Genomic DNA, 24,088 nt, shown 5'->3' with positions numbered 1-24,088 from the left:
AATAATCCAGTCTGGACCAGACAATCCAGTGATTGACATCATGAGCATCAATCCACGCGTTTGGGATACGATGACATGCATCAACCAAGTCAGCGAGCCAAGTATCTACAACCAGACCACAACACAAGACTGAACAGACAGAGAACTTTATTATGTGGTGATGACAGGCTTGTAACAAGATTTGCATTTTTATCTCCGCAGAATAATTCTCTCTGAATAATATTTGCATATGTTTTGCATAATGTTTTCTATCCAGCATAAAACAGAATGGCCATTTTAACATAAGTAACTACTACCTGCTCACAAGGCCTGTGTCTGTAGTTGAAAAGAAAGACAAAAGGAAGTACCACGCATAATGGATATCAGCTACTAGTTTTGTTTGGTTCATTAACAGTTACAACAGATGGGCTACAAGATCTATATCTCTTTCCTGGGAATAAATGTTTGAAATCCATGTCACAGCTTGATAAATACATATCATCTTATTTAACTGAGAGGTGACCCTAGTCCAATTCCACAGACCAATCTCCGCCATGATTGTAACCATGGTAACTCAAACACAGACTTACCAATCACAGCGCTGAGATAGTTATTGAGTTGTTCACTAAATCTATTTCTCTTAAATCTCTTTTACTCTATTAAATCCCTCCAGCTGTAGGTCCAGGTTCCGACACTGGAAACTACAACATCCCCATTGTAACTGCAGCAACCCTCCATGCCGGTATGTTCCCACCTTGTCTTGGACAGATTCTAAAAAGGACAAGGGTTTAATGAAAACTGAAATACAGTAGATCGTGGACATTACGAACTGTGAGGGAGCGGAGATATCAAGTTTCTTACACCTTGTTCATTATTTACATTTTCTCACGGACAATCTGCTCATGAAATGTACCGTATTTTCTTGAGTATAGTGCGCACTTTTTTTCCAAAAAACACAGCTGTGTAGAAGGGTGTGCGCATTATACACGAATTATGAGTTTGGATGTTTTTTTCCCCCATAGAAAGACATTACCGTGAGTACGAAACACCGGAAATACCATGTCAACAAATCCATACTGAAGTTTGCAAATTATTCATGTAATTACACGGTCTGGCTATAAAAAAATGTTCTTTGTATATCTGGACTTACGTTTGTAACTTTTTTCATTAATTTTATTCAAAATTCCTTTTAATATTGTTTTTATTAATTTGAAGCGATCGGAAGATCGCACAACTCACCGTTATTAACAGAAACCACGGTCAGAATACCGCTATTGACGCCTTGAACACTGTTGAAACGAAGTGTATATTTTTAATGTCTATGAAATAGACTCTATCTTACAATTGCAGGCAAGATTAACATAAAACCCATTCAACAAGGTTGAATCGTCCCCCACTGATTGTGTTGAATTACCAGTTGTCAGTGACACTAAATGACAGAGAGCAAGATTTCTCAGTTCGCTCTACACATCACTAATCAATGGTATTGGGGCTTGTCGGGGATGAAATATCTGTTTGCTGTAGACGTCAATTTGCTGTAGAGTTTGTTATACGTATATTTTATATGATGATACACAGGACATAAACTGGGGAATTGTAACAGTTGGTTGTTGTAACCTTGTCTTCATTCTATTCCTGTTCTACTGTATATGTCATTGTATACCTGAACTAACATCACATTTTCTACTTAATCCAGGATCACATTTTCTACTTAAACTAGGATCACATTTTCTACTTAAACTAGGATCACATTTTCTACTTAAACTAAGATCACATTTTCTACTTAATCCAGGATCACATTTTCTACTTAATCTAAAATCACATTTTCTACTTGAACAAGGATCAGATTTTCTACTAAATCTAAAGAGAATACCACAAAGCACCTGTTGCTGCAATATCAGTGCAGATAAGTTACAATACTGGTCACTAGACGTACTAACCAACAAACTCGGACAACCTGTATAAGATTCAGGTGATAAAAACAACAACAACAGTAAACAACATGCCTACTGACAATGTAAAAATCTAGAAATATGGGTAAATATAACTGGGCAAATCTAGAAAAAAGTAAAAGTGTCAAAATCTATAACATTAGAAAATACATCTTGTCCACATTGATAACATGAGCTCAGAAGAAATACCTTGTGACATAATTGTACGATCGACACCTTGTGACATAATTGTACGATCGACACCTTGTGACATAATTGTACGATCGACATCTTGTGACATAATTGTACGATCGACATCTTGTGACATAATTGTATGATCAACACCCTGTGACATAATTGTATGATCGACACCTTGTGACATAAATGTATGATCGACACCTTGTGACATGATTGTATGACTGATACCTTGTGACATGGTCACTCTTCACTTGACTTCAAAGAATTGTGATTGATTTAAGACATATTTGGTGCACATGACCATGTATACTGTAGACAGCAACTTGTTTGGCTGCACTGTACCTACACAATGTTTCAGGGCTCCTTCTTGCCCCTTCATCAGGAAGTGACCAGTACTTCTGCCCTTGAAACATTGAGCACATACATAACATAGAAGTCACAAAATTTAGAAATAAAAAATGCCAATAAAGACACTCATATTTGATATATTTCACCAAACAGTTATTAGACCAATTGTTCATATTCTAGAACAAAGTCAAACAAGTCAAAGCCATGACGTGTCACAGCCTTCATGACACTTCTATTAAAGAAGTTAGGCAAGACTCATTTTGAGGAGGTCATAAATGTTTGGCCTACATTTGGTCAATTTCAAATACATTTTTTATTTCCTCTCATTATATTTCATTGTGATTTTAAGATAAATTTTCAAGTTACAATATAACAGTATAATAATAGTATTTTAAATAGTTTATTTATATTCATAACAACAGTAAAGAACATTGTTTTTAACATTTTACTTGATTCTGGTTTGGAGCATAACAGAAACACTGTTTTTCATTATTTTGTAACATTTAAATGTTTGTGAGTTGACGGATTGGTATATGAAGTTTAAAGAAAAGTCTTGGCACTCCATATAATCACTTTGGCAATAGAATGACCTGACACTGACACAAAACCCTGAATACAGGAACACCCTGTATAAGAGCCACAATTTTCAAAAAGTTTATTGTGAACCTGCCTTATTACAATAATATTTGATCTTTATTGCATCAATAAATCGAACAGTCAACAATATCGGTCGAGCGAGACAAAGGGTTGACTTCCAAAGTGTTGTAGTCAGCTGTTTTGTTCATAGGCTTCTAATCATGTCTGACAAGTAAGTACCCTGATTATCCAGATCATCATGTCTTCATTCCATTAGGATAAATACCCTGCACTCAATCACTATCACAGCTTGGTATTGAGGGGCGGTTGGGTAGCATAATGGTTAAAGCGTTCACTCCTCACACCGAAGACCTGGATACGATTCCCGACATGGGTACAATGTGTGATGCCCATGACCCCCCGCCGTGATATTGCTGGAATATTGCTAAAAGTGGCGTAAAACCAAACTCACTCAATTGGTCTTGAGCAAGAACAGTATGACACAATGCTGAAAATATCAGCAGGAGGAAGGGGTACAAGTGATCCTATTGGTCACGTTACTTGTGGCGTGGATGAAGGGAAGGATTAATGAACATAATGAACATATGTTCATTGCAATCTTCTACAAACAACAGAAGTTACACGTACTACACTCGATGATCAGGGTCACTTGGAGGTCGACCATTTCTCGTCAGTCTGGGCCCTACAATGGCCCCCTAATCTCAGACGTGGATAAAGATTTATGAACATGATGAACATTAGATAACTGCATGCTTCAACAAACATCAAAGAAGGAAAGAAGATGAAGTGGAGCCTTGCTATTCTGTGGCAACATTTCACAAAGCAGTTGTGGTACTGCACCTCTTCAATCAAAGACAGATGAATCGTGGCCCAATGCTACAAATACTTTGTGACATCAATACAGAACTCATAAAACGTCCTAAATGAGTTCATCTCTCTGCATTGATCCATGTTTCTTCAGACTGGCAATCCTTCCATCCAGAAAAACTTGAACACACTTCTGATTGTAATGTCTGTTGCCTTCCTACCAGAGATGCTGTGGAGATGTTTGACCCAGCAGGACATGGTTAGTGAAGTGTTGAAGACAGGAACATGCTGGAGGTATATCTGAGACTGGTCCTACTCATCTTCCCGAGGCAAGTGAGTTAACTGACTATAAAAGTCCAGTTTCCACCCTTGCCGAACTAGGCTGGTATTATGGAGTTACATTTTGGCTGGACTAACAAGTCTATGCATAGTCCAATGTCATTCGCGCAACTAAATCAAATTCCAGTTCGTAAAATGTCATGCAGATTTTGGTTGATTGCAGGATTTGCAAATTGTTTGCACAGCCAACTCGTTGTCAACAGATATTTTCCAAATCTTTTTAATTAAGGTGCTCACATGATTTGATGCACTTCGCTATGTAAGACCCGTTTTATCACAAAATAGATCTTGATTATCGATCAGATCGTCTTGACTGGGCGTCGCCATTTTGTTTGAAGCAAATGCTAGTGATACAAGAGGTGGAATCTGATTGGTCCATAGGAGAGGCATAGAAGGGACATGACTCATAATAGCCACTGGTGTCGAATTCCAGCCTAGTTCGGCAAGGGTGGAAACTGGACTTTTAAAGTCAGTTAACTCTCTTGCCTCGGGAAGATTGGTCCTACTTGACTAGACTCACATCTGTTCTGGTCTCTCTACATTGATGTGTTCCACCAGCTCCCTGAAACATTAACACAGATAACACTGACATGCAACCTTCACAAACTCAGTGTTCCTGTTTACCGGTAATTACCAGTTTGTACCGGTAAGATTAGGTTTGGACCACTAATTCTTGTGACTGCCAGTCCCTGTGGACTGACAAATAAGTTCTAAGTTTTTTTTGTTGAACAAAACATTGGCTATATTCGAATATGTATATTTTTCAAAAGAAGTCAGCTTGTCTGTTACCATCAGGGTTTCCTGTTGTCTATTTTTAGAGCAAAGAAATATCATTTTGCTTTGACTTGATATATATTTGTAGCGATTTCATCTAGAAGTATTAAAAAAGAGAGAGAAAACTGTGACTGGACTTTGTGTGAATGACGAGTAGATATAAATAAGTTGCAATGGAACATGATCTTCAGAGAGTTAAAACCAGGCAATTTTCATACGTTTTTTTATTTGTTCAAAGTTGGGACTGACAAAAATTAGGGTGGGACTGGTAATTTTTAGAGTTTTCAAAAGCACTAGTCCTTCAGTCCTAGCCGACATTCATGAGACATTAGCTATTGTTGAAACATGATCAGAGTCCCTCGTTCTTTGTTTTGGTCGTTGTTTAAAGACACATTCAGCAATATTCCAGCTACATGACAACAGTCTGTAAATAATCGAGTCTGGACCAGACAATCCAATGATTGATACCATGAGCATCAATCTACACAATTGGGATATGATGACATTCATCAACCAAGTCAGCAAGCCGGACCACACAATCATGTAAGTCGCCTCTTACGATAAGCATGGGTTGCTGATGACCTAATCTAACCGGCTTTTCACAGGGGCAGGTTGAACCAGGATTTGAACGTATGATCATGGGTTTCTGGCATGCCTAATGGTTGCAACTCTGTACCTACCAAAGATGATTTAAACCACAAAATATAAAGGTGTGCCCCAACTCCGACCAAGTCCTAGCGTGTGAAGTACCCAACTCCGACCAAGTCCTAGCGTATGAAGTACCCACCTCCGACCAAGTCCTAGTGTGTGAAGTACCCAACTCCGACCAAGTCCTAGTGTGTGAAGTACCCACCTGGCACAGTCCTAGCGTGTGAAGTACCCAACTCCGACCAAGTCCTAGCGTGTGAAGTACCCAACTCCAACCAAGTCCTAGCGTGTGAAGTACCCACCTCCGACCAAGTCCTAGTGTGTGAAGTACCCAACTCCGACCAAGTCCTAGTGTGTGAAGTACCCAACTCCGACCAAGTCCTAGTGTGTGAAGTACCCAACTCCGACCAAGTCCTAGCGTGTGAAGTACCCAACTCCGACCAAGTCCTAGTGTGTGAAGTACCCAACTCCGACCAAGTCCTAGCGTGTGAAGTACCCAACTCTGACCAAGTCCTAGCGTGTGAAGTACCCAACTCCGACCAAGTCCTAGTGTGTGAAGTACCCAACTCCGACCAAGTCCTAGTGTGTGAAGTACCCAACTCCGACCAAGTCCTAGTGTGTGAAGTACCCAACTCTGACCAAGTTCTAGTGTGTGAAGTACCCAACTCCGACCAAGTCCTAGTGTGTGAATTACCCAACTCCGACCAAGTCCTAGCGTGTGAAGTACCCAACTCCGACCAAGTCGTAGCGTGTGAAGTACCCAACTCTGACCAAGTCCTAGTGTGTGAAGTACCCAACTCCGACCAAGTCCTTGTGTGTGAAGTACCCAACTCCGACCAAGTCCTAGTGTGTGAAGTACCCAACTCTGACCAAGTCCTAGCGTGTGAAGTACCCACCTGGCACAGTCATACTACTGGACGTCTCAGGTGTCGCCAGCTGACTCGCGATGTTCGTCATGAATGTACAACTAGTTGCACTTTCTTCACATCTGAATTGAAAACATCAGCATAAATAAGTTTTATAAAATCTAATTCATCGTCAGTACTTCACAGGTTTGTACATACAATCTTCTGCCATCATACATATGTCTGATATCTAGTGTCCATTTGTAGTCAGTAGGGCTGGGACGAGTCCAAATTTACTACCGGACCCTACCCGGTTACCCGCTGTAGATATTTAGAGATAGGTACTAACAGTCCAATTTGGAAAAATTTGACCATAGCCCTGGTAAAATGTATTTAGATACACGTGTAAAACAATCTGGTCATGCATACACTGCATGAAGTTTTATCTTTATTCAAACATATAAAAGTCAGAAGGAATGGGTGCACTGTCAGAAAGAAATGCGAACATTAGTGACTCATGGTGTAACCATGGAGTTTTAGATAATTTTTGTCATTAAACAATATATCATGTGACAAACCACGGGTCCGGGTAGTTCTTTGGGTACCCGGGTCCTACTCAGGACCCACCCGACCTGAGTACCCATGTTACCCGTCCCAGCCTTAGTAGTCAGGTAATGAAATGAGGCCCTCAAGATGTTTCTGTTTCATGGTCACCAGCCCTGAATATCTGAGATTTGTTGATACCCTTGAGTGACACGATGTATTAGTTTGGACTTCGATTCCTACAGAGTGACGACTTCGACTACGACACGATGAAATAGCCTGACAGATAGATTTGAGTAAGTTGTAAACCAGTATTTGGAAATTACTTTATTTTGATTGGTCAGTCAGAGGCACCAAATCACATTTACCACCTCTGAATAAAACAGACGATTTTATTTATAGAAACTGTAGCCCAGGGTGTCCTGAAGCTGAAGCTGTAGTTATGATAGCAAAATGTAAGTGAAGAAACACCACGGATGACATCCACCTTTTCTTGTCTGCTCCTGTATTCCAGATCTCGTACAAGGTCAGCTTGTTGCTGTCTCTGAATGATCGTACACTCACACTGAAACAGCACAAGTGTCACAAAGTCACACTGACAGACATGGTTCCTGTGTAGGAGCTGCTACAGGGAAAGTCACCTGTTGGGGGGGGGGGGGGGGGGGGGGGGGCTAGGATTTAATATCTTTTATATAATTTGTCAGGTTCTAAAACACCCACAAATAATTAGCAGGACATAAATAAATAAATAAATAAATAAATAAATAAATACATAAATACATAAATAAATAAATAAATAAATAAATAAATAAATAAATAAATAAATAAATAAATAAATAAATGTGGGTTTAAACAGAACTGTTTGGATCCACTCAGAGTAAAACACTGCCTGTACTGAAGTGCTGAATGAAAATCTATTAAGTTTAACACAAAATCCCAGACTATATAATGATCAAACCCTAGTACTCTCATCAATCTTTGTGAGCATGTTTGTGTTTAACTCTGTACTCAACAATATTACAGCTATATGATAACATCCTGTAAATAATCAAGTCTCAACCAAACAATACAGTTATCATTATTGTGAGCAACAATCTACGTTATCAGGGTACGATCAACCAAGTTACAGAGCCGGACGACCTGATTCATTTGGTTGCAAAGTAGACAACATTGAGATGCTATCACACAGAGGCGCTATCACACAGAGGTACAGGAAATCACCAAAGTAACGTATCACCAAAACATAGGTCATGCCAACCCTGGCCCGTGTCATTAACTAACATGAGTAGCCCTACTCATGAAATTAAAAACACTATCTCATTAATCTCTGCTCCAAGATGAACATGAAGACTTCAGACTTTGAAAAGCATGGTATGGTAGCAGTACCAAGGACTCTATTATCGACCTTAAACATAACTTCTTTGAGAGGCATTTAAAAGATGGACTACTCAGTAGGGATACGATATGTGGAAGAACAACTTCGTACATTTAGGAACAACGTTTCTGTGTATATTCTCCACTTGTTTGATATATTGTTAGAATCTAGACCAAAACGTTGCTCCTAAATGTAATAATGAAGTTGTTCTTCCAGATATCGTATCCCTGCATATCTTAAACATGTTAAATAAGAAGGCTGACTTATGATAAAAAGAAATTTGCATCATAATATATCTTACATAGTATTGATTTCGGAATCATGAACGAATGCATTTCAGAGACATACATGGATAAATTTAGGCCGCAATTATCAACAACATGATCTTACTTGCGACATCCACCCACACCCTGGGTAGACTCCACATAAGCCCTGAGACTCGACTTGAAACTGTCCAGCTCCTCCACCTTTACTTCAAAGTTCCTCTGTAGCATCAACATCTGCAACAACACAAGATTTAGACACAAGTTGCATCATCGTAGCATCAACATCTGCAACAACACAAGTTTTAGACACAAGTTGCATAATCGTAGCATCAACATCTGCAAAAACACAAGATGTAGACACAAATAGCATCATCGTAGCATCAACATCTGCAACAACACAAGATTTAGACACAAGTTGCATCATCGTAGCATCAACATCTGCAACAACACGAGATTTAGACACAAGTTGCATCATCATAGCATCAACATCTGCAACAACACGAGATTTAGACACAAGTTGCATCATCATAGCATCAACATCTGCAACAACACGAGATGTAGACACAAGTTGCATCATCCCAGCTCCAACATCTGCAACAACACGAGATGTAGACACAAGTTGCATCATCCCAGCTCCAACATCTGCAAAAACACGAGACGAAGACACAAGTTGCATCATCATAGCATCAACATCTGCAAAAACACTAGATGAAGACACAAGTACCATCATCGTAGCATCAACATCTGCAAAAACACTAGATGAAGACACAAGTAGCATCATCGTAGCATCAACATCTGCAAAAACACTAGATGAAGACACAAGTAGCATCATCGTAGCATCAACATCTGCACTGCCCACATCATCATAAAGTTCATTGCACGTTTCGTTTTGTTTCCATTTTCATTTTTTTGTGCATTGTGTTTAAGTATTAGGATTTTGATATTTTTTTTTAAATAGAAATTAAAACAAAATATGCGGCAGACTTTATGATCATGCGGGTGGTTCCTGAGAAACAAGACTATTATTTTTTTATCCTAATACACTATTTTGTAGCAAAACAAAATTACACAATGATGATTTTAGGTGGATTTTAAATAAATGTGACCTATACAAAAAAGATCTTCAGCTTGTACGCACCAGGCACTCAGGCTCATACACAACCTCCTCATCAACAAAGTTGTCGAAGTTCACCTGAAAACACAAACAATACACCATTTGTACAAAATTAGCATTGCAGGTTAAATGATTCGGAACACAATAAGAATATCAATGAAAAGAACATTTTACAATTATTTATCAAATGGTAACCATGGTAACTGCATGCACATTTTTCTTTTGAGTTACGATAAAAGCAAGGAATTACCTTAGACTCCAGTTTGTCTATGAGATTCTCCAGCCTGTCCACCTGCAGCGTCAACACCTGGCTACCATACCCTGCACAATACAGACACAGTTAACACTGCTGTAACACCCTGCACAATACAGACACACTGCTGTAACACCCTGCACAAAACAGACACACTGCTGTAACACCCTGCACAATACAGACACACTGCTGTAACACCCTGCATAATACAGACACACTGCTGTAACACCTGCACAATACAGACACACTGCTGTACCACCCTGCATAATACAGACACACTGCTGTAACACCTGCACAAAACAGACACACTGCTGTAACACCTGCACAAAACAGACACACTGCTGTAACACCCTGCACAATACAGACACACTGCTGTAACACCTGCACAATACAGACACACTGCTGTACCACCCTGCACAATACAGACACACTGCTGTAACACCTGCACAAAACAGACACACTGCTGTAACACCCTGCACAATACAGACACACTGCTGTAACACCCTGCATAATACAGACACACTGCTGTAACACCCTGCACAATACAGACACACTGCTGTAACACCCTGCACAATACAGACACACTGCTGTAACACCCTGCACAATACAGACACACTGCTGTAACACCCTGCACAATACAGACACACTGCTGTAACACCCTGCACAATACAGACACACTGCTGTAACACCCTGCACAATACAGACATACTGCTGTAACACCCTGCACAATACAGACACACTGCTGTAACACCCTGCACAATACAGACACACTGCTGTAACACCTGCACAATACAGACACACTGCTGTAACACCCTGCACAATACAGACACACTGCTGTAACACCCTGCACAATACAGACACACTGCTGTAACACCCTGCACAATACAGACACACTGCTGTAACACCCCGCACAATACAGACACACTGCTGTAACACCTGCACAATACAGACACACTGCTGTAACACCCTGCACAATACAGACACACTGCTGTAACACCCTGCACAATACAGACATACTGCTGTAACATCCTGCACAATACAGACACACTGCTGTAACACCCTGCACAATACAGACACACTGCTGTAACACCCTGCACAATACAGACACACTGCTGTAGCACCCTGCAAAATACAGACACACTGCTGTAACACCTGCACAATACAGACACACTGCTGTAACACCCCGCACAATACAGACACACTGCTGTAACACCCTGCACAATACAGACACACTGCTGTAACACCCTGCACAATACAGACACACTGCTGTAACACCTGTATAATGCCATGTGAGGCATTTTTGCATCCTGATTCAGAACATTTGTAGATGCAGAAAGGTGCCGAGGGTTCATGTCCCCAATGTTCATGTCTGTCGTCCCAAACAACACTGGTTGTTGAATTATAAAAAAAAATTGTATTCAATTGCTTCATATTTTCCTTGAGAAACATACATCATTACTTTCTTTAATGAGAACTAACAGATAAATTTCCTCTGACAATCAGTATTACAATTTCATTGTGACAACAGGGGGCTTGAAGACATGATACTGTGTGGCACTGCACTGATTGATTAGGACAAATAATTGATTGAAATCAAACAAAGACCAAAGTTTACACATGTGTAACCATGGTGACAGAAGGTGATGCGCAAGAAATAAGCACAGCTGATAGAGCCAGAAAGACTGTAGAAGTTAGAATGTATGAAACACAGTTAAACATGCATAGGTTTGCAAGATATCAAAATAGAAGTAGCAAAATAGAATTAGCACACAAAGTTATCAAAGAGGCTATATGTGATTAATAATGTTATCATACACAACTAGATATTATATTATATGTGTTACATAACTTTCATCTGGCTTCTTTTTGGCAAAGGTCTTTATCAACCACACCACAGGTTTTTGCAAACATTTTGACAATAACCAGAATAAACCAACAATAAACCAGAGTGAGTGAGTGAATGTTGGTTAACACTTCTGTCAGCAATACTGAAGTGACAAGACAGCGGCCTGTACACAATCAAGTCTGGACCAGACAGACACGTGATTGAAAGCATGAGATCACTCCCTGTCATGACATGCAATCAGCCAAGAAACTGTGTGTCCTTTGTTTTATGCCACCCTCAGAAATATTGCAGCTATATGGTCTGGGCCAGATGATCCAGTGATGGATATTAATAACAACAATTCACACTGTACAGTACAAGAAACTATCAACCAGGTCACCAAAACCAACCAGACATCGATTTAGTCACCTCTTGGCCTGCATAGATTACTGAAGACTAATTCTAACCCAGAATCTCTACAGGGGCCAGGTCACCAAGTCTGACCTCCCATCCATTAAGTCACCTCTTACAGCCTGCATAGATTACTGAAGACGAGGTAGCAGAGTCTGATCACCTATTTAGTCTTCTCTTACAAGTGTGGGATACTGGGGACCTATTCTAACCCGGAATCCCCGCACAGAAAACACATGAGTGGTCTGTGGTCTGTTAGTATTATGGAATGGGACATTATGTCAATAGTTTCAACGCTGAATCTAACTTTTCTGTCAGTACCAGGAATCCATGTTTGTGTTACACAAAGAATAATGTTTTCTGTCGTATTGCAATAATGTGGCATGATGTATTGCGATACGTTCATCAAAAGATTGATAACTTCTTTGATAGGCATTTAGAAGTTGGAGTACTAAGTAAGGATAAGAATTTATGGATGAACAACTTCTATATTACAATTAAGAGCTTACTGCACTCTGTAAATCACTTGCTTGATAACGGTGTTAGAACCTACACCGAAACGTCGCTCTTAATTGTAATAAAGAAGTTGTTCATCCATAAATTCTTATCCTTACTTAAAAGATTGATATGTTCTTTAGTCATCCACGATTTTGTTGGATGTTGCTATGGTCACGACATATTCCTAACAGACTATTATATACAGGTAGCTGGACGCAACTAGTTTCACCTTTGCAGTCACAGGGATCAGTTGCTAATTTCTGAATTTCATCATTTCAATTTGACTTGTAAATATCTTTGCCAAGAAGATGAAATTTGCATGATTTTGAAAAATGCAATACAACGGAATTAACTATTCTCCAAATGTATTGAGATACGTATTCATTAGTATATAAAGTCGTGGTATAATACTCTATAACTGCCACCTCCAACAAACCACCACAAGCATGAGCAGCAGAGGCTGAGACAGACAGTCAGAAGATAAAATTTGAAGAAAATTGAAAAATATACTACTTGAAAATATTTACCCTCCACAATATTCTCAACTGCTGCAGGTCATTGTAAAAACAATAAATGTGTTCAGTTTTTTACAATATGACAACTGAAATCAATTACTTATATAATATATAACATATTGAATAAGCAAAAAGATACCCTTTATTAATTATCACTTTTAATAGAATAATGAGCAGATAGTCCATAAACATGATAAAAGATGTATCATGCAGAATCACATGCAGACATCAAGTTATAGACGGTCGTATTAGCAGAAGTCAGAGGCGGTATGAAAGTATCAAGCATAGTCCCGGCAATATCATATAAGAATTACACACATATATATGTGTATAATTTCTACTCAAAAGATGTTAAAGAACGCTTGACAGATTAACCATTGTGATGTGAAAGAATTGGTTGTTCTTTAACTTCCTTTGTGTGGTATACTTATAAAGAACCTTTATAAATAATTAACTTTTTAATTTCTGTCCTATGTCACTTATCACAAAAATATTCAAATTACCTCTCAAAATTATGGCAAGAAAAAATAAACATCTTAGTTCCTTGACGTGTATGATAACAGGATTCCAATACAAATATATTCCATATTTTTCCTTTGGAGTGAATAGATAATTTGTCAATGAGGAAAAGAGCTTATGGATGTCAACTTCTTTATTATCAGGAACACACGTTTCGGAGTATATACTTATTCCTTCATCAGGTGAATAAATGCTATAAGGCAGAGAATATATATATCGACATGTAAGAACAACAAAAGTATTAAGATAACAAAAGGCAGAGACTTAACAAGGGAAGCCAACAGCTGATTGGCACTCATAACTTCTAACAGATATTTGGCACTGGTAGGTGATCGCGATGGACAACTGGAGGCCAGGACTTACATTATCACTGATTGGTGATAGGCAATGGACATTGGGCAAACAGGCAGCCAGGGGTAATTAGCATGGATGTTCTTCCAGGTACATATATATCTTCCTTACCTCGTAGCATTCATTCACCTGATGAAGGAGTAAGCATATGCTCCGAAACACTGTGTTCCTCATAATAAAGAAGTTGACATCCATAAATTCTCTTCCTTATGTGTATCACATCTACATGCCAGTCAAAGACTTGAACATATTGACAGTGACGGAGTTATTGTGTCATTATGTCACATGGAACTTACATCCTGAGCAAGCATCTCATAAATGTCCCCAGGTTGACCTACCTTCACTAGTTGTGCTCTGGGAGCTGACCTGTCGCTTGGCTCGCCGGACAATCCGACCTGAAACACCGAGTGAGTGAGTGAGTGAGTTAAACACAGAAGGAATACTTTGAGTTCTAAGTTTTTTATGTTAATCGATGATGTATGGTATTTTCCCAAAAAAATATTATTAACAATAAGGTTTGCACTACCCACATGTGTACTGAAACAGCTTTGCCCTGAACTATAAAAGCTACAGCACAAGGACACTAGCAGGGGGTAGAGAAAACTTTATTACCCTTCTAAACCGCCAAATTTAAGTCCAACCTTGTGTCTTACTGGAGATGTATTTAAAATCAAATCTCCAACAAGCAGTGCCTGTCGTAAATTGAAAATCCTCAAACAGGGCTCTGATGCCTAAATGCTTGAACCTGTATGGGAAGAGACAATAAAACACACCTGGGTAGTTTGGAGTCTTAAATCATCTGTACAATGTGTGATTGTCCTACGCCCCATACAATTTGTGAGTGAGTGAGTGAGTATGGTTTTACGCCGCTTTTTATAGTAATGCAATATTTCAGCAATATCACAATATCAATATTGTACCCATGTGGGGAATCAAACCTGGGTCTTCAGGGTGACTCTCCTATAGGTGTTTATCTGGCAGTGTCGGGTAGTTGAAGGTTACCTGGGATGGTGGCTCCTGTCTTCTTCATGGCCTCTACCTCAACAGGTTGTATGTCCGCCCTGAGGATTACCAGTTATGACTGTCAGAAAGTGAATCACTCGACCCCGACCAACATTCATATATAGAGACTTTGAATAATGAATCCGCTTCTGGCTTGTTTTTCATTATTAGAAAAAACGAATAACTAACCCACAGCTAACTTCAGGCTGTCCAGTAAATATAGTTTGAATGCATTATATTTTGACCAACTGCTTCATCTTTGATGGGTTATAACACAAAAAATTACAAATAGCAATTTTTAACAAAAAGTAGCTGTTGACTTTTGAAACTGAGATGTTTGCATCCCCTTCAACACTATTTCCTCCAAGCTCCCAAAACATACCTATGTCACTTCCATAACTCTCAGACTTAAACAAGATGCAACAACCACCAAGTGTCAGGACTGTGCAAGTAACACAGCTGCAGGGCAGGAACTAGCAATGAATGATACACAATAACCTCACAGATAACCTTGACCTCTGACAGACATGCCATGTGGTAGGAGTTTTAAGTCACGAGCAACTACTATCTTCCATACATATTGTGTTAACCGTGCCCCAGAAACTGACAAAAACAAAAGCCTGAGTCATCTTGATCCAAACATTTTCAAGGCAGGGCCCCATCCCGGAGAGGGCAAGAACCACGCTTAATGATAAATACTTTCATACTATTAAGAAAGTGTAACAAAACCATTTGGGGTCATTTTGTTTCTATCTCGTGACCTTCACCTTTGACCTCAAAATATGCCGAAGGAAAGTAACTCCAGTGATAGCCCCAACATGGCATTGTGGGACAGGGTACAGAAGAGTCTTACTACATAACATAATAGTTTCCCGTTACACAACTTACTCAAACAATGCCAAAAACAAAAACAAACACCGAGCTAGCGAACAATTTTTTCTACATTTTCATGAAAATGACCCTGATGATTTTTTATGTTCCAAAAATAATTCTTGTGGCATTAATCTATATTCTCACTGACTTACTGACACAAACTAGAGAAAAAGTTTCAGCAAACATGAAATATAATATTTTAACACTGGAACCGTTCATAGCCTATATAGCTCCAATACAGCTTCAAATGTTTTGGTTTTTCTAATAAAACAGAATCTTGTGACTGAGGTGAGTAGATCCCCTACCTCTCTCTGCGCGCCTGGAGGTCGAGTTCCTCTGATGCTGCCTCTAGCGGCTGCTGCAGGGCCGACAACTGGTTCTGTATCTCCCGCATCAGGAACCGGGTCACAAACTTCTCCTTTCTGTCTGCCCCCTCGTAACTCTGAAATAACAGATTACACTCAACGTATTTATCTGTCCCCTCCTAACTCTGAAATAACAGATTTCACTCAACGTATTCATCTGCCCCCTCGTAACTCTGAAATAACAGATTACACTCAATGTATTCATCTGCCCCCTTGTAACTCTGAAATAACAGATTACACTCAACGTATTCATCTGCCCCCTCGTAACTCTGAAATAACAGATTACACTCAACATATTCATCTGCCCCCTCGTAACTCTGAAATAACAGATTTCACTCAACATATTCATGTGCCCCCTCATAACTCTGAAATAACAGATTACACTCAACATATTCATGTGCCCCCTTATAACTCTGAAATAACAGATTTCACTCAACATATTCATATGCCCCCCTCGTAACTCTGAAATAACAGATTACACTCAACATATTCATGTGCCCCCTCATAACTCTGAAATAAAAGATTTCTCTCAACATATTCATCTGCGCCCTCGTAAATTCAGGCATCTGAGATCTGTAAAGCAAGTACTGTACACCACTGAACAACCATCGCTGTGGTCTGAGATCGGTAAAGCAAGTACTGTACACCACTGAACAACCATCGCTGTGGTCTGAGATCGGTAAAGCAAGTACTGTACACCACTGAACAACTATCGCTGTGGTCTGACATCTGTAAAGCAAGTACTGTACACCACTGAACAACCATCGCATTATGTCTGAGATCTGTAAAGCAAGTACTATACACCACTGAACATGACCAGTCTACATGGAGTCCTCCGGATGAGCTGCAGTACCTTCGATGTGGAGAAGAGCACCCCCGTCACTTTGGCCGACAGATCCTCCAGGGTGCCGTAGATCTGCTGGAAGTCCCCCAGGTGCGTTGCGACGTAGGTGCACAGTTCTCCCGTGTCGATGTTGCTGGATTAGAGGGAGCAGGCATGTCATCAGTATCCCCCATCCTTTTAAACACGTTCCAAACCATCGCAATACAGAATGTACGTCATGTTTCTGGTTGAACCAATGAGTTGGTCCAAATGTCTGCGTGTGCATGGACTATAATGCTGAACCCTCGCAGAGTCAAATGTTAATGGTGAGACACCACATAAGGATATCTTGTATTCCTTACGTACTTTCCATACCTTACAATCAAGCGAACTAGTAATAGCAGCCTTAAAAATAATTCGTTTTAAAACAACTGCAGAGGATTAGCGTAAACCTTACTTCACACGTCCTCAGAGTTTGTACCTGGTCAATGAGACAAAAATGTTGACTACTGTCAGTTTTATTAAGTTCTGATTTGTAGCAAAACTGCAGCATTGAAAGCTGGTTCAGAATTATAGCCCTCAAATGGTACCAGATTGTAATGTTACCTTGTACCATGATACACAGTAGTTTCAAAACTCCAAATGCACGCACGCACTTCCCTATAAAATTTCAAAATCTTGTACACGATGTTCAACCCCACCTCACCTATCCTTATGTCTTAAACTGTTATTTATATACATATATGTATGTTACAGTGTTACCATGCAGGCAGTAATAGCAATCTTTTGCATCATAGACAGGAGTTCATTATATTCTGATCTGATGTAGATATCCTTACATTGTTGTAAACTGTTATGTATGTATGTTACAGTGATACTATGCAGGCAATAACACAGATATTAGCATCAAATCATAGTTCACAAGTGAGATCTGATGTGAATAACACATGATCTAATACCCTCAATAAAGAGGGTTTCCACTTGGTGTTTACCCAGACACTGTACACTGTTTCAAGAGTTTGTTCCAGACAAATTCCACACCAAAATATTTCCCTTATTGTGTTTGTGCAGAGTAGTATAGACACAAGGCCACACACAACACAGATGTTGTTTCTCATCACAGATCAACCAGGTCTGACCTAGAACCCTACAACGAGGCTCTTCAAAGCAACACTTGAAAATCATGCAACCTGACATTAAGTTTGTATATGGAAGACTGCAAAATATAGTTCAAATATGCTACTTTCGAAAGAAAATATCTCATGGACAAATCTACAAAACCAAGAACTTCATTTTTCACAAGTAAATTCATTTTCTAGAAAACCTGAAAATACTCATTCCACCCATGTTGAAGAAAGATATGCTAGATGTCGCAGTGCGCGTGTTGATCGCTCATGTTTAAGAAAGATATGCTAGATGTCGCAGTGTGCGTGTTGATCGCTCATGTTTAAGAAAGATATGCTAGATGTCGCAGTGTGTGTGTTGATCGCTCATGTTTAAGAAAGATATGATAGATGTCGCAGTGTGTGTGTTGATCGCTCATGCTTAAGAAAGATATGCTAGATGTCGCAGTGTGCGTGGTGATCGCTCATGTTTAAGAAAGATATGCTAGATGTCGCAGTGTGCGTGGTGATCACTCATGTTTAAGATATGCTAGATGTCGCAGTGTGCGTGTTGATCGCTCATGTTGAAGAAAGATATGATAGATGTCGCAGTGTGTGTGTTGATCGCTCATGCTTAAGAAAGATATGCTAGATGTCGCAGTGTGCGTGTTGATCGCTCATGTTTAAGAAAGATATGATAGATGTCGCAGTGTGTGTGTTGATCGCTCATGCTTAAGAAAGATATGCTAGATGTCGCAGTGTGCGTGCTGATCGCTCATGTTTAAGAAAGATATGCTAGATGTCGCAGTGTGCGTGGTGATCGCTCATGTTTAAGAAAGATATGCTAGATGTCGCAGTGTGCGTGGTGATCACTCATGTTTAAGATATGCTAGATGTCGCAGTGTGCGTGGTGATCGCTCATGTTGAAGAAAGATATGCTAGATGTCGCAGTGTGCGTGGTGATCACTCATGTTTAAGATATGCTAGATGTCGCAGTGTGCGTGTTGATCGCTCATGTTGAAGAAAGATATGCTAGATGTCGCAGTGTGCGTGGTGATCACTCATGTTTAAGATATGCTAGATGTCGCAGTGTGCGTGTTGATCGCTCATGTTGAAGAAAGATATGCTAGATGTCGCAGTGTGCGTGTTGATCGCTCATGTTGAAGAAAGATATGCTAGATGTCGCAGTGTGCGTGTTGATCGCTCATGTTGAAGAAAGATATGCTAGATGTCGCAGTGTGCGTGTTGATCGCTCATGTTGAAGAAAGATATGCTAGATGTCGCAGTGTGCGTGTTGATCGCTCATGTTGAAGAAAGATATGCTAGATGTCGCAGTGTGCGTGGTGATGTCGGTAACAGGAACAAGTTACTGTACCCAGTGTTGTGCGTGTCGATCTCGTTGAACAAAGCTCTCAGTTCTTCTTTTCCCATCACGCCATCAGCAAAGAAGGCAATGAACTCTTCCCAAGATATAAAACCATCATCTGAAATTATATTTGTACATAAATCACACACAAGGAATCCAGCATGGCAGTGTTTTCTTGCTGAACATTTCCTATATACTGTAGAGCCCATCATTGCTAGGGTCATGTATTCTGTCAAGAAGAGTATTTCCACCTGAGAAATCATTTCAGGGGAACCTATCTCCTAGCAAGCTTCTACCAGGAACTGACTGTTTATGATCAAGATGTTTTTTATAACCGCAAGAATTATTTCCATAGTTTCAAGTATTATTCAAGAGTTATTCAGAGTTCGAAATTGCAAATGAAAGCAAACAGCTGCTTGTTTATAATTTGACATAAATCATAAAAGATAAAGAAGGTTCTTATAGCTAAAATCTATATGATAGCTAAACAATAAATAGGCCCTGAGATCAATTGATGACCTATGTGGAATGTGGTTGGAAACTTACATCAATCAATCATCAATTAACTGAACCAATACCAGATTCACTGAACATTTTGTTACTGCAATCTTGAAGGTTTGGGACAGTTAGTTGTTTGTATACTGCAATATGTAAACTTAGAGAGTACCCACCATCCTTGTCTGCTCTTCTGAACACCTGGCAAAGAAATAAGAATATGCTTGTATTATAGGATCATAGTGAGTCAGTGAGTCAGTTGGGTTTAATGTTGCATTGAACAGTATTTCAGTTATATCACATCATGTCATCTTAATGTGGGATGAAAGCTCAAAGTGATGCAGGTCTCAGACGTTTACCACTTTGGTGAAACCCACGAGCAGGGTATGGTGCTGACATAGCAAACATGATGTGTCGAGCAGTGACTTGTATCCACAATCATAGGTTTCTGGCATGCCCAAGGGACACAACTCTGCACAGGCATATTAGGATTAGAATCCCACCAGATGATATCGCTGTCTAGAAATTGATTAAAGTATTTACTACAGCATCATCAGCATATCTTATCAATACATTCAGACTTTAGCTTATCTAACTGTTATGCCACAGTCAGCAATATTCAACCATTATGGCCTGTATGACAATGGGCTGCAACACTATGGCCTGTATGACAATGGCCTGTATCACAATGGCCTGTAAGACAATGGGCTGTATGACAATGGCCTGTATCACAATGGCCTGTAACAAAATGGCCTGTATGACAATGGCCTGTAACAATATGGGCTGTATCACAATGGCTTTTATCACCTTGACCTTTAACACAATGGCTTGTATCACCTTGGCCTGTAACACAATGGCCTGTAACAAAATGGCCTGTATGACAATGGCCCGTATGACAATGGCCCGTATGACAATGCACTGTATGACAATGGCCTGTATGACAATGGCCTGTATGACAATGGTCTGTATCACAATGACCTGTATGACAATGCACTGTATCACAATGGTCTGTATCACAATGGCCCGTATCACAATGACCTGTATGACAATGCACTGTATGACAGTGGCCTGTAACACAATGGCCTGTATCACTATGGCCTGTACAACAATGGCCTGTAACACAATTGCCTGTATCACTATGGCCTGTATCTGATGCCCATCTGAGTCATCTTTCACCAAGCATGAGATACCTACTGCTGGCATTGGGAATCACTTAACATGTCAAGATTGATCATTTATTTTGAAAACTAATTGATTATCAATTCATGATCAATCATGAAGAAGAAATAGAGAACTATACATTCTTTCTCAGGATCCTTCATATAAAGAATAACAAATTAATACACTTACAATCATTTTTTTTATTGTGTTCATTGTAATTCCTGCATTCTGATTAGCTGAATTGGTCATGTGTTATTGCATACATTTCCCAATGAATGTAAAAAATTAAGCCACGCCCACCAAGGAGGACTACTTCTATTACTATGAATTGTCAGGGAAGCCCACTATTCCCTTTCTGCTCACGAGTATCGTCATGCACAGGACATTTATCTAAATTCATGCATATTCATTGTCCAAACTACCCCAAGAAGGAATGAAACAGCAAACATGCAGGCTCGCTCGCCTGATTTATTTCCACTCGCCTGGGTTCCACAAATTTCATGTCTTCGGGTTTCATTTCTTACCCGCATTTTTCCAACTCTGTCTTCCCGTTCGTAGGGAACTTATGTTTGAATCTGGCAGTAACTGACCATGTCATTTAAAACAGCCGCCTTCTCCCGGACATATTTGGTCCGGTTCATTACCGCCGGACTGTTGCAGTCCTTCTCGCTTCTTGCCTTCATTGACAGGTCCTTTGTTTTGATTCTACTCTCCGTTGAATGTCTACTGACTTTGTGGGCGTGTCAAGTTATGTGCATAAAGTAAACAATCACCTATTCACATCACGCCACAGTATGTATTCCTACACTTGGATTGTTTATCAATCTCATCAGTTTTGTCTGCTTATATATACAACTGTTTTTGGTTAAACTTTTGAAGATAACACATTTTTTTTTTGTTGAATTCAGTTATAAGGATTGACTGTGTATTTTGTTAATTGAGGTATGAATTGAAAAACCAATGTGCAAACTTTTCCAAGAATCTGCAAAACTGGAGAAAACACAGACAATTCCTAAATACATTGTACTTCTGTAATCTTCAGTACAAACACACCCAGTTAGAAATACTGGCATAAGAAGCATATTGTAATCAACTTTGCATACATCATAAGCCTACATGTTATCGTTGGAAATTCCGTCGGGCCTTCTCGACTACCAAACAAAAATGTAAAATAAACAAGCAGTCAAATGTTGTGGACATTGTTCGTGTCAGAACAGCAAGACAAACGTCCTCACCGTGCACAAGCCCTGTTATTGCTCTCATCGTGTTGACCAACTGTTGTCTGACATGGAAATACTTCCTCGTAAACTTCTGTCTACAACTAGGCTAAATGACGACCTCTGATTTGGACGCCACCAGTCCTCATAACCAATGATAATGCTAGGGATTTAAACCATCACTTACATCCAGAAATATCGACATTCCTCTATCTTCAACACTTTTGTCTGCCATCGTTGTTTGTGGTTATCAGCTGATTGTGTCAGTTGTCAATTTCAGACGAACACAAAAAAAACCTGGCTCCACTTGATTGTACACAAATTACAGTCGTTACCCAAACCTGCACAGCTCCAAAACGGCCCGTTTTCTCGGCCAAAACGGAAAAGGTGGACTCGTTTGTTGGAACCCTCACATATGAAGATATTTTTGTGATCAATATGCTACCAAACAATAGCTATATTAACCCTGATAGTACCACATCGATAATTGTGCGTTAACCCCCTGGATGCCATAGGGATATATATGTCCCTCCTCTACAACCCTCACTTTGAAGTCGAATATAATTCAAAATACATCACTTCACTTTTCCGATCTTAGGAAAATGTGCGTCAGAAAAAAACCTCGGCATCCAGAGGGTTAACACAACGTCTTGGACCTGCATCATCTTTACATGTCTTTATGATGAATCATAGCGTTTGGTGAGTTCGAATCCAGGTTCGCCCCAATTATGTTTCTAGATGTGTAAGCACCATACCCGTGCTCGTGGTTTTTACCAGAGTGGTAAACGTCCGAGACCTGCATCACGCCAGACGTACCCCCCAGCTGACACGCTGTGATTTTACTGGAATACTGTTCAAAGCGACTTTAAATTAATCCCAACTCACTCATTCACTCACTCATGAAGCATCTTCAAGGTTATTTTTTTTTAATTATTTACCTCTGCTTGTTATGACGAAGGCCCGTTAATATATACATGTATAGCTGTCTGGAATAGTGCTGAGTGTGGCCTCAAATAGGACTGGGACGAATCCAAATTTACTACCCGGGTACCCACCACGCTATTACCCGCTATATGTCTCAAGACTTAGGTGTAAAATGTCCGATTGGGAATAGTTTGACCGTGGCCCTGGTATAATGTATTCAGATACACGTATGAAACAATCTGGTCATGCATACACTGAAGTTGACTGAAGTTTTATCTTTATTCAAACCTATAAAGGTCAGAAGGAATTGCATGGTGCTTAGTCAGAAAGAAATGCGAACATTAGTGACTTGTAGAGTAACCATAGAGTTTTAGATATGTTTTGTCATTTAACAATATATCACGTGACTAACCACGGGTCCGGGTAGTCCTGTGGGTACCCGGGTCCTCCTCAGTACCCACCCGACCCAAATACCCGAGTTACCCGTCCCAGCCCTAGCCTCAAACATCAAATAAAATCAAACAGGGTCCTTGTGACATCAACAATGGTGCGTTATTGCGTCGCTAGTATTTCACTTTTAAACACTATTATAAAGTCAACAAGGATAGATCTATATGTATGAC

At 39.7% G+C, this 24,088-nt stretch overlaps 1 protein-coding gene across 3 annotated transcripts; it reads right to left on the bottom strand.

Annotated features, from left to right (window-relative positions):
- Window positions 1-161: 161 nt before the first annotated feature.
- Window positions 162-22,868, bottom strand: LOC139454568 (N-terminal EF-hand calcium-binding protein 1-like). 3 transcript variants are annotated; one of them, XM_071236363.1, is made up of 14 exons: window positions 22,729-22,868; window positions 20,340-20,364; window positions 19,678-19,786; window positions 17,230-17,353; window positions 16,317-16,453; window positions 15,139-15,197; window positions 14,475-14,531; window positions 13,279-13,299; window positions 10,015-10,085; window positions 9,789-9,842; window positions 8,775-8,884; window positions 7,497-7,574; window positions 6,518-6,609; window positions 162-4,761 (listed from the first exon to the last, which is right to left on the bottom strand). In XM_071236363.1, exons 1-14 carry the CDS (start codon window positions 22,774-22,776, stop codon window positions 4,736-4,738), a joined length of 1,011 nt encoding a protein of 336 aa, XP_071092464.1. In that variant the 5' UTR covers window positions 22,777-22,868; the 3' UTR covers window positions 162-4,735. The 3 variants fall into 3 exon arrangements, with proteins under 3 accessions (XP_071092464.1, XP_071092465.1, XP_071092467.1); XM_071236364.1 differs by having other exon boundaries at window positions 13,279-13,296; XM_071236366.1 differs by lacking the exon at window positions 13,279-13,299.
- Between the last annotated feature and the right edge of the window lie 1,220 nt (window positions 22,869-24,088).

Source organism: Haliotis cracherodii, unplaced genomic scaffold (genome assembly GCF_022045235.1).
Source record: "Haliotis cracherodii isolate W230 unplaced genomic scaffold, xgHalCrac1.p SCAF_10, whole genome shotgun sequence".
Lineage (NCBI taxonomy): Eukaryota > Metazoa > Mollusca > Gastropoda > Lepetellida > Haliotidae > Haliotis > Haliotis cracherodii.
Note: the sequence above shows the minus strand (reverse complement) of the source record. Positions and strands in the feature narration are given on the sequence as shown.

Bases quoted from the DNA above. Each gene is read 5' to 3' on its own strand.
- LOC139454568 (XM_071236363.1), bottom strand. From the start codon at position 22,776: ATGGCAGACAAAAGTGTTGAAGATAGAGGAATGTCGATATTTCTGGAT. The intron at 8,885-9,788 runs GTGCGTACAAGC...GTGTTGTTGCAG, and splicing joins TGTATGAGCCTGAGTGCCTG to ATGTTGATGCTACAGAGGAA. The intron at 7,575-8,774 runs GTAAGATCATGT...GTGCTGTTTCAG, and splicing joins GGTGTGGGTGGATGTCGCAA to TGTGAGTGTACGATCATTCA.